The sequence below is a fragment of the Solea solea genome, chromosome 9 (genome assembly GCF_958295425.1).
Source record: "Solea solea chromosome 9, fSolSol10.1, whole genome shotgun sequence".
In the NCBI taxonomy this organism is placed as follows: domain Eukaryota; kingdom Metazoa; phylum Chordata; class Actinopteri; order Pleuronectiformes; family Soleidae; genus Solea; species Solea solea.
Window position 1 is genome coordinate 24553154 of NC_081142.1, and position 16549 is coordinate 24569702.

The 16549-nt window shown below is 40.4% G+C and overlaps 1 protein-coding gene across 2 annotated transcripts; it reads right to left on the reverse strand.

Annotated features, from left to right (window-relative positions):
* Positions 1-381: 381 nt before the first annotated feature.
* tbc1d23 (TBC1 domain family, member 23) lies at positions 382-16533 on the reverse strand. 2 transcript variants are annotated; one of them, XM_058638436.1, is made up of 19 exons: positions 16445-16533; positions 14622-14739; positions 13296-13401; positions 12999-13203; positions 12786-12909; positions 11894-12018; positions 11765-11808; positions 11579-11682; positions 10737-10859; positions 10447-10539; positions 10188-10358; positions 9505-9547; positions 9316-9422; positions 9084-9226; positions 8323-8367; positions 5287-5375; positions 4467-4602; positions 3892-4086; positions 382-2986 (listed from the first exon to the last, which is right to left on the reverse strand). In XM_058638436.1, the coding sequence occupies exons 1-19, from the start codon at positions 16480-16482 to the stop codon at positions 2902-2904; spliced, it is 2094 nt and encodes a 697-aa protein (XP_058494419.1). In that variant the 5' UTR covers positions 16483-16533; the 3' UTR covers positions 382-2901. The 2 variants fall into 2 exon arrangements, with proteins under 2 accessions (XP_058494419.1, XP_058494420.1); XM_058638437.1 differs by lacking the exon at positions 8323-8367.
* Positions 16534-16549: the final 16 nt, after the last annotated feature.

Genomic DNA, 16549 nt, shown 5'->3' on the forward strand with positions numbered 1-16549 from the left:
AGTTTTACACTTTTGTTTTCTAAAACTGAAATCCCATCCGTGTGGTCGCTGTTTTCAGAGCGACAGTGTAGTCATCCACGCTGCCGAGGACAATCAGGAGACTAAAGATGTGAAAAACAAAAATCTTTGTCTTGGGATGTTTTTTTCAGAAAGAGGTTGAGAGATTTTAGATCTGAAAAGAAATAGAATATTTACATGACAGCAAAACAAAGGCTTTAAAATAACAAAAAAAGGCTTCGGATAGTTATTGATTTCTTTTTGTACATATTCAGTGTGAATATCCACATGTTGTCATCTTTACATCCCTGAGAAAACAAACAAAAACCTCTAGAACTGAATTCAAACACCTGTGAAATAAGAGCGCATGAATGAGTCCACCGGTGCAGTCCAATAATCTCCATTTATTAAAAACAGAAACGTTATAATAGAAAATAATAGCAGTTACGGTTTTAAGGTGCAAATAACATGAGACATTTCAAACTAGTGGGTGACGTCGTCGTCGTTCAGTGATGTGACGTAAAGACGATCCAGTCTGTCCAATAAATACTGAGAGGAAGAAGAAGTTTTCACCAAAGTACAAAGTACAACACAAGTGCATGGTTTACACAGGAATGATCTGAAGAGCTGGAGCCAATCATTAACGTTCTCCTTCAACTCTTACTGTTTGTGTTGCTTGTTTTTAACAGACAGAAAAACTTTAGAGGCTCTGACACTCAATGCAAAGTTAGCAAAAAATAAAGCAAAGAAAAGTCAAAAAGACACTTAAAGTGACAGTCCAGGCTTTTTTTAAGTGCATTTATATGAGGGACTCATGCTGAGAGCGCCCCCTGCTGCTGAGAACCATTTCTGAATTCTGCATTTCAAATCGTTCGTTCTGATTGACCTCAGTGACACAATGTGACCACACGAGGCAGCAGTAGACCAGCAGTTTCTTTATGGACTTTGGTGTGGGAGAGTGAGTGGTTTACAAAATTCAGTTTCCTGTTGGAAAAGTCTGTCTGACAGTTCGATAAAGACGTGAAAATGTGACAGATTCTTTTGTTTAGTGAGTAAAATGTGTTTCTCGTCTCCATGTCTCAGACTGGTTCTCAAACACATTCTAAAAACCCTGAACTATCTCTTTAAAGCAGCAGTGTACTTCAGTCACGCGTCAGAGGCCAAAGGTGAACTGAGGCAAACAGAGAAACAGACTCAGTCGTTGTGACAGTGATGGTTTAGCAGTCGTTAACTTAACCTACACCAGAAAAATCAAACTGAAGCTGATGAGGGAAAATACTGAGGAGCTCAGGCTCTCTGACAACCAGCTGTAGCACTCATGTCGTCCAGAGGGGGGCGCTGTGAGTGACATTCACACTCACTGTAATTCAGTGCATATTCAAACTATCAGGAAATGGTTTCATGTTAAATATACATCATCACATCACCTCAAACTGCCCCAGTATGTAAAATACATATATTTAAATGATATTTTCATTCATTTATTTATTTATTTATTACAAATGAAAATTAACACCCGTCATCTTTTGTTTCCTCTTGTTTTCCTCCTCCCTTTATACGACACCAAGTTTGAACAGAAGCCCAGAGTGGACATGTCTAACACAGGCTCTGGGAGGGCCATTCATATTTGGACGCTACCCACAGGCCACCGTATTTTCTCATGTACACTGTCAGTTCATTGCTATATCCAACTTAGCCACTAGATGCCACTAAATCCTACACACAGGTCCTTTAATATAACTGTTGTTTCAGTAAAAAATAAAAACTGCATCATGAGTCAGCACTGTTTTTTTGGGGATGTGTGTCGTTGTTTGCCGACTCATGCTCACGTCCTGACCAACACAACCATCCTTAAAGGGACAGTTTGTGTTTTTTTTTAAGAAGGATTTTATGAGATTCTAACAGTCAGAGCCGAGAGCGCCCCCTGCTGCTGTTAGACAGACTTTTCCAACAGGAAAGTGAAGTTTGTAAACCACTCACTCTCCCACACCAAAGTCCTACAGAAAATGCGTGATTTAAGCTCACAGAGACACAGGAGCTGCTGGTCTACTGCTGCCTCGTGTGGTCACTATGTGTCACTGAGGTCAATCAGAACAAAAGATTTTAAAAGCCGAATTGTCAAAATAAGACATTAGAACTTAGTGATCGAGGCAGCAGTGGATCAACAACTCATGTGTGTGTGATAGAATGTCTTTATTGTCATTGCATTACAAATACAACGAAATTGGAGCGCTGCTCCAGTAAAGATGTTAAAATCACTGATTTTCTCTGTGGACTCTGGTGTGGGAGAGTGAGTGGTTTACAAACTTCACTTTCCTGTTGGACAAGTCAGTCTAACGTGAACATGTTCATAAGATATCATAGAATTAAACTGACGTAGATTTTGTAGTGTCTAAAACCAGTGTCTTCACAAAGTGAAGAGCATTTATGAGCTCTACAGGTCAGCACCTCAGAAACCCAGCACTCTCCCTTTAAATCAACAGTGAATAATAAAAAGAACTGAACACAAAGGCAGTGTTCAGGACAGAGATGCTCGTGATGAAATGATTGAACAGGTTTTTCCGGTGGTCGGTCAGAAAAGCTACGTTAAGGCCCAGAGGAAATGAGAGTTTTTGTTGTTTTTATCAAGAGTAAATTCAAACGAACACGAGAACCAACATGTTTTAAATGAGTATAAGATAATGTTGGACGACTGCTGAGAGCACCTAAGTTTTTCAACACACACACACACACAGAGTCTGTCCCACAGACCTGCAGTCAGCGGTGTGACGCCGCGTCTGCTGCACAGTCAACACCGCAGTGGGCGTGTCCACGAGGAACCGCCGCCCCCCAGAAGCTCTCACTCTTCTTTACAGTTTACGTCGTGGCGAGCGGTCGTCGCCATTGTCATCTCGGTTGTTTTTTTTACGAGCTCTCCAGAGCGTCGAGGACTTTCATGATCTGCTGCTTGATGACTTTGGTGGCGTCGCCTGCGTTTGGTATCAAATATCTGAGAGGAGGAAGAGGAAATAGACGAGGTTAGAGGAAATGATAACGTTTGTGTTCCATGCTACAAAATAAAATAATACTATTAGTGATAAAATGTTTAATGTGAACAGCATTCACAAAACAAATAATTCATGTCGTATGGTAAAGTAGGCGTAGCTCATCATGGCTGTTTTCCTGTTTAACCAGCAGGTGGCAGTATGTTTCTTCGGACAATAGAACATGTGAATCTTTGAGATTAAGCTGTGGTGTTCCTCAGGGTTCTATTGTCGGTCCAAAATTGTTTATATTTATATGACCTTTGTAAAGTGTCGAAATGCTTCAAAAGTAAAATAAAAACATTTTTGTTGCAGAAAGAATTTAATTTTAAAATGGTTTGCTTTTGAAAATAGAAGTTTTAATTTTAAAGTTAGTTTTAAATAAATGTCTTGATCATATATTTTGGTGGAAATTGCACATAAATGATGGAAAATCAAAGACAATACATACAAAACTAAAGATCTGTTAAGCCAACGTGCATTTATATTTTATATTATTCCATTATTGCTCGATAAATCACCTTCTGCCTGGAAATATGGGCAAACGTAGTGATTTAATAGATATTATATTGATAGATTTGATATGTAAATCTAGAATTTTTTTCTTTCTATTTTTTTTTAATTTATGCCCCAAGGGAAGTTCCTTCTGTGCATTTAACTCATCCTCTACTAGAAACCTTCCTCGTAGTAGGAGCAGGGGGCAGTCACTGAGCAGCGCCAGGGAAGCAAATGGGGGTTTTGGGTACCTTTCTCAGGGGTACCCCGGCCTTTTTGACCTGGTGGGGACTCGAACCAGGAACACTCCGGTTAAAAGCCAAGGCACATGGCCAAAAATAAAGCCTTCATTCCTTCAGCATTTGTAAACACTGACCTCTCCACAGCTGATATCTCCACTCCGGCCGAGTTGTTGGTGCCAAACTTGAAGGTGATGAGTTCTGGATGTTTCTTCTTGGACGTGATCTTCACCACAGAGTTCAGAGCTTGTCTGGACTGGATATAAGCAAAGCCTTTTCTGGAGGCGATTTCCCTCAGACAGTACATGTGGGTCGCCGTGATCAACAAGTGGCTGCAAAACAACAGAAAAATCTCTCATTATTGCTTTAATTATGTGGAGCAAACAAGCAGAACATATCCACATTAGTTGATGTGTGTGTGGGTATAACTAATGTGGGGACCTAAAACTGTTTACATAGTCACATTAAGGGGACTTGTCTTCCTTGTGGGAACACAAATCAAGTCCCCACAACGTAAATGACTACATTTTAAGGTGAAGATATGTTTAAAGATTAGGTTGAGGTTAGGGTCAGGGTTAGGATTAGCCAGTAGTAATTGTGGTTAAGGTAGAGTAAGTCTCCAGGAAATGAATGTAAGTCAATGCAATGTCCCCTCAAGTCATGAATGTCCAACATGTGTGTGTGTGTGTGTGAGAGACAGTGTTGAACTCACCTGGGGAACATGTGACCCGTCTCTTTGACCTCATTACACGGAATGTGATGTTTTACATCAGGTTTGTTTATCCACGTCTGAATGTTGACGATTTCCTTCCTGTCGTCGTCCGACATGGACGAGCTGTCGATCTCGTCTACGGAGACAAGAGACTCATCATTTTTAAATTAACATGACAGCAAGAAGAGAATTTTCAAAATAAAAGCTCAAATTAAAGGCTTGAGTTTATGGGTAGAATTTATAAAAGTCACAAAATAGAAAAGGATACGATATTTGTGCGAGACCGTTAATTTGAATCAAATAAAAACAGACAATATATGATATGTGTACGGACATCGGCTAGTTTAAAAACACATTTACAAAATAATTAATTTCAGACATTAGCTGTTAGACATAGACATAATCTGACACAAGCAGCTTCATTCTAAACATGTTCAGATAAACTGAAGGAGAATTGGAGTTGTCATTGTTTTTGCTGAGACTTTGCTGCAGATGTGGCGCCCGCTAATGCCTACACTGCGTGATGATAAGTCAAGCTTTTAATAACTTTTATCTTGTAGAGAGAGACCTGATCAGGGTTGGGTTTGGGACGAGGGTCCTGGGACTTGGTTGTCCTGACATGACACATGTATGAAACCTGTCACTGTCACTTTCATCTGCACATTTTCACCAGAGTATTCCTGCAAATGTAGGTCCTTACATTTGTGACAGTGTTTGTGCTCAGACCACAATAAGTTGGTGTTTTACTCAAACAATGTATCTGTATCTGCTGATATGTAAAGTTCAGGTATCGTACAGAGGATGAAAATGTGATGTTTACCCGTGTCGTACTCCTCTTCATCACCAATACTGAAGACAGGTTTGACTCCTCTATACGGTTTACCCACGCGGTCGCTGCTGCTCACGTGTCTGCATGTTCAGAAAAATATAAATCAGGACTGAGAACCAAACAAACATCAGCACCTGTGATCAAGTAAATACACGTGAGAGCAGCAGAGGTGAAGACAGACAGCAATGACATGAAGATCTCCAGGTTTTCCCCACATGTATGTGATGCTGTTAAAAAGAGAAGAGAAGAGGTAAAGAGTTGAGGGTTAGTTAGTGAATGATATTCAGGGCTATCGGCACTAATTCACGTCGATGAATGACTAGTTTTATTTGAATTTTTCCCCACATAGCCCCGTCTATCATCTGATGTGATGGAGAGACAGACTGTTAGGTGCAGTGAAGCTGAGGTTCTCAGTGAAGCTCCTCAGTAACTGGAGGTGGACGTGAAGATGAGTCGATGTTTCCTGAAACTGAGGTCACGGCAGCTGAGCAGCAGCTACGTTACAGCAGAGCTGAGTGTTAGTGGAAGCATGAAGAAACTTCTGGGGCACGTTCTGCCCACGCTGTATGAAGAATGGCAGAGTTAGCATGCGTTAGCGACCAAGTTCAGACCTGGTGCTGACATCCGTCATGACTCTGCGGCTGCGTCCACACAACAGTCTCAGCTCAGTATCAGCTGTCATCTCTGTCCACACGACAGCATGGACATCTGACCTGGCTCGGGCCAGCTTCATTTAAAGTTCATGTAATGTTCAAATTTATTTTAACTAACTACGGTTCATTATCAAGTTGTTCAAACTTAATTTTCGGAAAAAAGTGACAGGCCTACAACACATATTTTCAAAGGTCAGCAGTCAAACTTCCTCGCTTAATTTAAGCCCTGCCCTCTCTTTCTTTTCCTGACCTCATTCACGAGCAATTGAGGAGAACGATGTGGGTGAGATTTCCACTATTTGTCTTGACGATAATGAAAAAGCCATAGTGTGAAAAATGTAACTTTTTTAACTCTGATTGTGCTCGATTGAATCAACTGAATGTTGCGTTACTACGCTCAATACAACGTTACCAATAAAATGGTTAAACAAAGTGAACAATCCCAGCAGTGTAATCTGGATTTAAAGCTGACATGTGGAAACACGTCATCTTCTATGAAGTATGAGGAAAAAAAGCACAAAATATGTAACCTGTGTGAAAACTAACTGACATACTGCAGCAGCAACATGTCATGTTAGCGCCCCCCCGAAGGTGGAGGATAAACAAACAAACAAACAGAGGAAAAAAACTCACAAACTCAAAAAAAGGATTTAGAATTTTTTTCTAAATACTTATTACTACGACTATTACTCACTCATTAAGATTACATAATGGCTTATATCCAGCTTATACACAAGTGGACCAAATTGTTGGTACCCTTCGGTTAATGAAAGAAAAACTCACAATGGTCACAGAAATAACTTGAATCTGACAAAAGTAATAATAAATAAAAATTCTATGAAATTTAACCAATGAATGTCAGACATTGCTTTTCAACCATGCTTCAACAGAATTATTTAAAAAAATAAATAAACTCATGAAACAGGCCTGGACAAAAATGATGGTACCCATAACTCAATATTTTGTTGCACAACCTTTTGAGGCAATCACTGCAATCAAATTCCTGTAACTGTGAATCTGCACCTCTCAGCAGGTATTTTGGCCCAGTCCTCATGAGCAAACTGCTCCAGTTCAGGTTTGAAGGGTGCCTTTTCCAGACGGCATGTTTCAGCTCCTTCCAAAGATGCTCAATAGGATTTAGGTCAGGGCTCATAGAAAGCCACTTTAGAATAGTCCAATATTTTCCTCTTAGCCATTCTTGGGTGTTTTTAGCTGTGCGTTTTGGGTCATTGTCCTGTTGCAAGACCCATGACCTGCGACTGAGACCAAGCTTTCTGACACTGGCCAGCACATTTCTCTCTAGAATCCCTTGATAGTCTTGAGATTTCATTGTACCCTGCACAGATTCGAGACACCCTGTGCCAAATGCAGCAAAGTAGCCCCAGAACATAACAGAGCCTCTTCCATGTTTCACAATAGGGACAGTGCTCTTTTCTTGACATGCTTCATTTTTCCGTCTAAACATAGAGCCTTGGCAAAAAGTTAAATTTTTGTCTCATGTGTCCTCCTTGGTCGTCTCCCATTAAGTCCACTTAGGCTCAAACAACAACAACGGATGGTGCGATCTGACACTGATGTTCCTTGAGCTTGAAGTTCACCTTTAATCTCTTTAGAAGTTTTTCTGAGGTCTTTTGTTTTGATTTGCCATCAATTTTCCTCCTGCAGCCACGTCCAGGGAGGTTGGCTACAGTCCCATGGATCTTAAATTTCTGAATAATATGTGCAACTGTAGACACAGGAACATCAAGCTGCTTGGAGATGGTCTTAGAGCCTTTACCTTTAACATTAACTTCGCTTCCTCTGGTCCATATTGAGTGTGGTACACACCATGTCACCAAACAGCACAGTGACTACCTGTAGCCCTATATATAGTTCCACTGACTGATTACAAGATTGTAGACACCTGTGATGCTAATAAGTGGACACACCTTGAATTAACATGTCCCTTTGGTCACATTATTTTCAGTCTTTTCTAGGGGTACCATCATTTTTGTCCAGGCCTATTTCATGAGTTTCTTTTTTTAAATAATTCTGTTGAAGCATGGTTGAAAAGCAATGTCTGACTTTCATTGGTTAAATTTCATAGAATTTTAATTTATTATTACTTTTGTCAGATTCAAGTTATTTCTGTGACCATTGTGAGTTTTTCTTTCATTAACCAAAGGGTACCAACAATTTGGTCCACATGTGTATAACGGCAGAGAACGGCTAAGAATAATTGAATGGCTGCCTCCAGAGTCGTAATGTGTGACGTTAACAGCAGGTCTGAAGCTGGTCAGTGAGCTACATGTCCTACAGGCCTACAGGGGGCAGTGCAGGTCTACAGCCACTGTTCATGCTGGTGACAAACAGCTGGACGTCAGGAAGCTCTTACCGATCTGGAATCACCTTCTCTGGCCAAGGCAGATTGAAAGATATTCTAGTGTGGAATAAGGCACAAGGTTTGATGAAGTGGAGTTAAAATACATCAGTCACAGGTCAGAGGTCACAGGTCAGGTACATTCATCAGTGTGAGCTCACTCACAGCCGACCACGACATGAGTGTGTTTCAGAAAAGAAAAAGTTTCTGAAACCTATTTGTTTGTTGTCTCGCCACTGACCCTAAGGGTTTGTTCATTGTGTGAACTGCTGGGTTTCTCGTGTCTTCTCTGGGAGAATATATGTTGTGATTTGGTACAATACAAATAAAGTTGAACTGAATTTGGATTCGCAGGAGATGCAGTATTTGTTCAGGCCAAACTGTGTGTCAAAATATAATTTTAGATTAATTATTATTATGACACATCTTATTCTACAGGACTGAAGAGAACATCTTTGTTTCTCACAGAGCTACACCAATATCACACATTAATTCTTTTAAATATGTTTTTTTAAATTAAAATGAGAATAATGATGTAAAAATGACCATTCCCTCAGATATCGCAAATCATATCGCAATCGCATTTCCTGTCAAAATAATCGCAATTGGATTTAAATTATACACATTGTACCTTTAAAAACTGTTGCTGTCCTGTTTTCTTCTCAACTTATTGATCAAATGAATCAACTAATATTGAGAGGGATAGAATCACATGGTGTATTATGGCCAAGCTCAATGTTTTACTGGTTTATGAAGGAGGGAGACTGGATGCTCACCTGTCTACAGGTGTGGACGTGTTCTCAATGAAGCTGATCATCTTCTCCTTCACATTCACCGACTTGGACTTAAGAGCAAAAGTCATTTTGTTGACCAGCGACTTGACACCTTTGCCGTCTCCTGGGCTGCTCAGAGACTCTCCCTATCAAACAACAACAAAGCAAATAAAAAAAAAAAGGTAAACATGAGCAACATGGAGAAAACTGCAGCAGTATTTTTTTGGCCACTTACATCTGCAGAGCTGAGGCTGCTGTGAGACCCTGACGTGCTGACGATCCAGTGGATGTAAGAAGAGTCGAGGCCTTCGATGTTTATGTCCACCAGGTGCTGCTGCAGAGCTGAAACCACACCAGTCTCTGAGTGAGTGTTCACTTCACACACTTTCAAAATGTAACATATTATTCACCTACATGTCCTTACCCATGAAACCTCCTTTAGTGATGCTCACGTATTCTTTGTTTTTCTGAGGGAAGGCAAAGATGTCACTTTATAGAATCATTATTGATATCAAATATCATAATTCTAAGTGTTTGTCGTTGATTTTCTTCCCGTCAATAGGGTACAGACACAGAGCCAACTGTGCTGTGAGCGCCCCCTTTAAAACAAGACTCCTCTAATAAAACCTACGTTAGTTTAAGTTTACAATATCTACGTTTTATGTTCACGTCAGGAGTTGTTGATCCACTGCTGCCTCACTAAGTTCAAATGTCTTATTTTGTCACTTGAGTGTTTGAAATCCTTTGTTCAGATTGACCTCAGTGACACAAAGTGAGCACACGAGGCAGCAGAGGACCAGCAGCTCCTGTGTCCCTGTGAGCTAAAATCACTGATTTTCTCTATAGACTTTGGTTTGGGTTCTTTTGAGTAAAGAAAAACAGATTTTAGCCATTTAACAAAAGGCTCATCTAATAAAATCTATGTCATCTTCAGTCAACGATATCTTAAGTATATGTTCATGTCTTTATCTCATTGTTAGAAGTGGATTTCATTTGGGTTCTTACCAAGAAATTCCATCCCATATTTTACTGCTTCTCAGTGACAGGGGGCGCTCAAAAAATACAACTTTAATGTTTCATCCTTGTCTTTCTGTCATCATCCCTCACCTGCAGGAAATGGGCCAGCACCATGTTCATGTACATGTCCTCCTCCTCCCTCCCACTGCCCATGAAGCACAGGTGCTCTCCACTGGCGATGGAGCCGGACTCTAGAGACTGTTTCTGTGTCTCCAACAGGGATTTTACAGAGAGAGCAAACTCAGACGGATTCTGGAGCATCTGTGGGAGGAAAGGGAACAAATGTGTGACTTCATTTACATCTAAATTTAGTGTAGATACAGGTTCTAATACATTATGGCTGTCTCACCAGGTCAGAGTCCAGGTGGAAGGCTGTGGACAGGTGTCCAGCGTTGTACTGCTCTGCAGGTCGACAGTCCACCACAAAGAAACGAACCCCATCCTAGACGTAAAGACAGTTCTTTAAACACATCACACATGATCTGCTCTGTCCTGTGCCACAAACTGCCGACATGGAGATTAAAGATTAAAAAGGACAGACTGGGAAGTGCGGCAGAGAAGGTTAGTTACATATGCTGCGTTCCATTAACATCACACAAACGTGATGGCGGTCTAATAAGTCCTGAACATGTGACTGACCTGCTGCAGCTGGTTCGCCTGCAGGATTTCAGGGACAGACACAGGGAGACACAGAGCCTGACTCAGGTCAGTGTCTTCCTCTTTCAGAGCTACCAGACTGCTGCCAAACAGATTCTGATTCATCTGCAAACACAAAAAAACACAAACCCTCACTTTCAAACAATGACTTCTTTTGTACAGTTTCCTCCTCCAGTTTTGGTCTTTTGGACTAAAACTAACTTATTAGTTTTAGTCACATTTCAGTCATTTCTATATGTGATAGTTTTAGTCCAGTTTTAGTAGACAAAAAAGACTTTAGTCCAGTTTTAGTAGACAAAAAAGATTTTAGTTCAGTTTAAGTTAAAAAAAAAAAAGTGTCCCAACAGCGTCTCGTCACCAGGGCGGCAAGCGAGGGGTCAGCGGCGATGTCCCAACCCACCTGATCCGTCTTGAAACATGGACCATGGAATTTTTAGGTTTTAATTGACAGATTACGCGCACAATAAGCAGAAATGCCATGCACTTTGAATGTCTGAAAAACCACACACACACACTAACATTTACGTCAATTTTCGTCTCGTCAACGAAAACTCACACACGTCTCGTCATGTTTTTGTCATCAAAGATCCATATTCATTCCGCCACCGCGTCTCGTTATCGTCGAAATAATTGAATAATAATTTCATCACACTGAAACAGTGCCATCAGACGAGCACAAATAAAAGAACACAGCAAACAAAACAAAGACGTCTCAAACGTGCTTGTTGATCAGAGACGTCCTCAATGCTCACTATCACAAGCACTGCTTTAGTGAACAACAGTGTGTTTATCAAAACCAACTTCATTTCTCTGCGACACCTCACCTTTCTGAGCGACAGAGGTGTCTTGCTCTGGTAATACTGGGCTAGAGAAAACAGATCATCCACGTCTTCAGCCTCCAGGAGAGAAGGAAAAGCTTCCAGCATTTCTACAAAAAAACAAAAAAAACACTATGTTAATTTCCACAGTTTGAAGCCGACACAGAGATGAAGACAGGAAGCAGCACTCACTGATGATGTCATCTTTATCTCCGCCCTGAGTGAGGATGGACTCTCTGAAGGTGCATCAAACAACAATACATTAGAATTAAACTGAGGCGGATCACATTTTCATACATGTTCTAAAAAGCAGCAGCTTACTTGGCGTTGACGAGCATGACGAGCATGAGGAAGAAGACGAGGAAGGCGTCTCCCTGCTGCAGGTACGAGTCCCACAGGGCCTGGGTGACATCGGGAGGGCAGTGACTGGAGAACAAGCTGCCCAGCTGCACAGGAAAAAACACAAAGTTCACACATGGCTGCAACTAAACGTATATTATTACGACCATTATTATTGTGCTATAATTAAAAGTCGATATCATTGACTGTATAAACTTGATACATATTGATATATATAACTTGATACAGTTGTTGTGTATCTGCTCCTGGTCTCTCTCTCTCTTCTGTCTGTACCTCATCTCCCTCTTGTCCTTTCTCTCCCCTCTTTCTGTCCCCCACCTCTCCTCTCTCCCCCATTTTCCTTTGACCCCAACCGGTTGAGGCAGATGACTGCACATCTGAGTCTGGTTCTGTCAGAGATTTCTTCCTGTTAAGAGGGAGTTTTTTCTCTCCACTGATGCCTAGTGTTTGCTCATTGTGTGAACTGTTGGGGTTCTCTGCTCTCCTTGATGTTGTCTATGTACAGTGCCTTGAGATAATGTATGTTATGATTTGGCACTATACAAATAATATTGAATTGAATTGAATATTCTTAATCTATTCATCTGTGAGAGTGAGTGGTTTACAAAGTTCAGTTTCCTGTTGGAAAAGTCTGTCAAACAGTGAGATAAAGATGTGAACATGTGACGTAGATATCATAGAGTTAATCTACCATAGATTTTCCTCATACAAAGTCTTTGTTTAGTGGCTCAAATGAGTTTTTTGCATCCTCACTGATAGTCAGGTTTTCAGGGCAACGTTTATAAACCTCAACTATTCCTTTAACTTTGTAACGTACAGTATGATATGAATGGTAAGGGGGGAAAAAACAAACCCAGTTGATGGCGTAGGAGTCGGGTGTGATCTTTTTGGTGTCCAGGAAGGAGCAGAGCTCGGGTTCGTGATACTGCAGCAGCAGTCTGAAGAGGTGGAACGGTCGGCCGTTCGGCACACACTCTCTGAAACACACACATTTGATATTAGACTGTCTGTCGCTGTGTGAGCAGCAGGAAATACTTCATCATCATCATCATCCATGACGGTTCACCTGGGGATGTATTTGTTCATGATAGCGTAGAAGCAGTTGTAGAGGTCGCTGCGGGGAAGCAGGAGCCCCAACAGAGGTTTGAGCAGGTGTGGCCAGCTCAGCTCTGGACTGAAGGTAATGTTGCGAGACTTACAGTAGAAAGTGATGACAGACTCGACGTCAGACACTATGCTGCTGCTCTCTTCCTCCGATAAACCCAGCAGATCTGAACACGGGGACAAAAACAGGAGTTACGTCCGACTCAGTTCCAAAAATTACCATTGTTTACAAGAATAAGAGACACACACGTCCACTCACCAATCAGCTGTTGACAGCGGTTATGAATGAGTGTCTGTTCGGGCAAATCAAAGACACCGTCCCAAGAAGCCAGAGTGTCACCTTTTCCAGAGACATTTAGAGCGATCTGTCCACACAAGACAAAAGACAACACAAGAGCGACACTTCATAAAAGACACATAAAAACATGATAGGGATCTTGACTACAGTGATGTGGGTGTAGGATAGGTTTTTTGAAGAGTGGTTGTAGGAGGTACAGTCATATCGTGTCAGCACTGACTGTGCTCTGCATGAGGAGCAGCACAAGAGAGAAAGAAATGCTCAGTTTAAAATGGCTGCCAGTGGAGAAACAGGAAAAAAAACGACTCTAGCCACTTGATAAAACACCTATCTAACAAAGTCCACAACAGCTGAAGGACATGTTCACGTCTCTATCTCACTGTCAGACAGACTTTTCCCACAGGAAACTGAAGTTTGTAAACCACTCACTCTCCCATACCAAACCTCATAGAGAAAATCAGTGATTTTAAAATCACAGCACACAGGAGTTGTTGATCCACTGCTGCCTCCATCGCTAACTTCAAATGTCTTATTTTGTCAATTTGGTGTCTGAAAACTAATATTTGGCTTTTCCTGTGACACAAAGTGACCACACAAGGTAGCAGTAGACAAGCAGGTCCTGTGTGTCCATGAGCAAATATCACAGATTTTCTCTATGGACTTTGGTGTGGGAGAGTGAGAGGTTTGCAAACTTCAGTTTCCTGTGGGAAAAGTCTGTCTGACAGTGAGATAGAGACGTGAACATGTGACAGATATTGTAGACTTAAACTGACAGACTTTATGAAGCTCACAGCACAGTCATCTCTGTCCATGTGTCAGTAACAAACACATTTAAAAAAAATACATGGCTACAAAGCCTCCAAACTACTGAATAGCAAAATATATTTTGTTTATGAATAAACTGTTTCTATTATTAGAGTCGACATGCGATCACTCATGAGCAGCAGATGTCAACAGACTGGAAAGACCTGCATTTGTTCCTCAAATACTAAAACGCCATAGCATGACACACCCACATACTGTTCTGTCTGAAACACTATACCTACAACATATTATCTACATGACACGTGTACAGACACTGAACAGCTCTGTGTGGAGCAGTTAACACCTTTTCAACTACAGCTCTGTCTTAGGTTTATAGACATCAGATAAATATTAGATTTGTGTGGAGACCACACACAGATCAGCTGTGGAGCAGCATAAGCTCCACCCGCTTAGACTTTGTAACCAGCATTTATGGAGTCTGCAATTTAACCTAATGTGAGTGTAGACTGTCACGTTCTTCACCTTCCACATCTTGGCTCTGTGTTGAGCTGAATCTTCCTGGACCTGGGTGAAGCCTCGCTCCTCCACGTTCTCCATGTCAGAACCACCAGAGTCCAGAGCCTCGACCAGATCCTGGTCCCTGAGGTAGCACCGACAGAACACAGTGGTTCAACATTTTCCACTAAATCCACTCCATGTATATGAAAATATTGACATTTATAATAAAGAAATAAGAGGATTAAGATCTAATTTCATGGCATCACATCATCAGCAAAAATTGAATCTTAATCTTTTCACAGCTTTAATGAAAATGTTGTGAAAATAAAGTTTTTGCATGAATCTATGTGGAATTTTACTGTTCAGTAATTGTGATGTCAATATGGTCTTTGATTCATCGCTGTAATCTGTACTCGCAACAATGTTGTACATTTGAAGTAAAGCTGTAAAATTAATCAATTATTAATTGAGGGCTAAGTTTATTGGATTTTGTTAATGATTCTTTAGTTTTAGTGTTTTTATTTGTAGATAGAAGATAGTAGGTTGTTTTTTTAAATTCTGCTTTAATATGTTCTTGTTTTCTTTCCTATAAGAAAGTTAATTAAATATATTTGGTAATTTCAGGCCATTATTGAAGTAAAACACTTTACTGACATTTTATGAACAAAACAAGTAATCAAGAGAATGATTGACACATTTTTAACAGTTATTTTAAGGTTTGACAATGTAATAAACTCGTTTATCATCAGTCAATTACATTACTTATGTGACTATGTACGTAAAACCTCCAGGAGGGTCTACAATTATTGATAATTAGTTAAATATAATAAAATGAATCAACTAAAGGATTTAAATATAAAATGTCAATCATTATTTCTTAAAACTCAAAAGAAGAAATTCAATTTTGTGTCATTGTGAAGCAAAGAAACCAGAAAATATTCCCATTTAAGGAGATAAAATCACAGAAGCAGATTTATCTAGGGATGCAGCTAATGATTATTTTCATGTTAAATACATTCTCGATCACTTGACTCAACTGCAACATGTCAGAGACAACAATTGAAAAGATGATGTTCTAATATGTGATTGTTTTTGTCCACAATCAGAAAATGACTCAGTTTGAGTTATTTATTCGTTATATTGAGCAAAGAACCCAAACAATATTCACATTTAAGAGGCTGAAAATTCACAGAAACGTGGTTAATTTATTATTTGTTGCAGCCCCAGATTTACCAATGCAGTTACTGACTTAGTAATCGATTAATTACTGGAAGCATTAAATATCTCAAACTGAGAGAAATAACAGCATCATATCAGAATAAAAGTCACTGCAATGTGTTGAACATCGTCAGAAAACTTGTAACCAGTTAAAAAGACGATTTAACTTTTAAAGTTTAACTACAAACTGTTATCCGGAACACCACATTTATCATATTAATTAGACTAATTTTAGATAAAAGTATCTGGGGCTGAGGTTTCAGTTCCGGTTATTGTGGCTACTTATCGTTAGCTTCCCGGCTAAAACCTTCTGTGTACAAACGTTTTAAAAAGAGAAATAAACGAATTAACAAATAACGAGTCATTAAGAAGCTGGTTGTTAAAAGTCGTTCACTTATTCGGCTGTTACAAGAGAAACAATCCAGCTAACCATCGTTAGTTGGTTAGCCGCTAGTTAGCCGGTTAGCTGTTAGCTGCTAACAGAGAAACAGAGACGTGAGCGGAGAAGAGGAACAAAACACAGCCGTGTACGGCGACTTTACACCGGCCACTACTGCACGGAGACACCGCTGCTGCCGGGGAGAATAACGACTGTTTTACAGTGAGAATTTGAGAACAAATCCGCTCACCAGCTGCCCTGAAGAGCTTCCTCAGCGGAGTCCGCCATTGTTGTGTTTACGGAGACACGTCACGTCAGGTGCCGTCAACACGCACGGAGTGTCGCGACGACAGGC

What these genes read in the sequence shown, in the direction of transcription:
- tbc1d23 (XM_058638436.1), bottom strand. Translation starts at nt 16,482, where the DNA reads ATGGCGGACTCCGCTGAGGAAGCTCTTCAGGGCAGCTG. An exon ending in ATGAACAAATACATCCCCAG is followed by an intron (nt 12,910 to 12,998) that starts GTGAACCGTCAT and finishes TGTGTGTTTCAG; the next exon opens with AGAGTGTGTGCCGAACGGCC. An exon ending in ACTCCTACGCCATCAACTGG is followed by an intron (nt 12,019 to 12,785) that starts GTTTGTTTTTTC and finishes TTTCCTGTGCAG; the next exon opens with CTGGGCAGCTTGTTCTCCAG.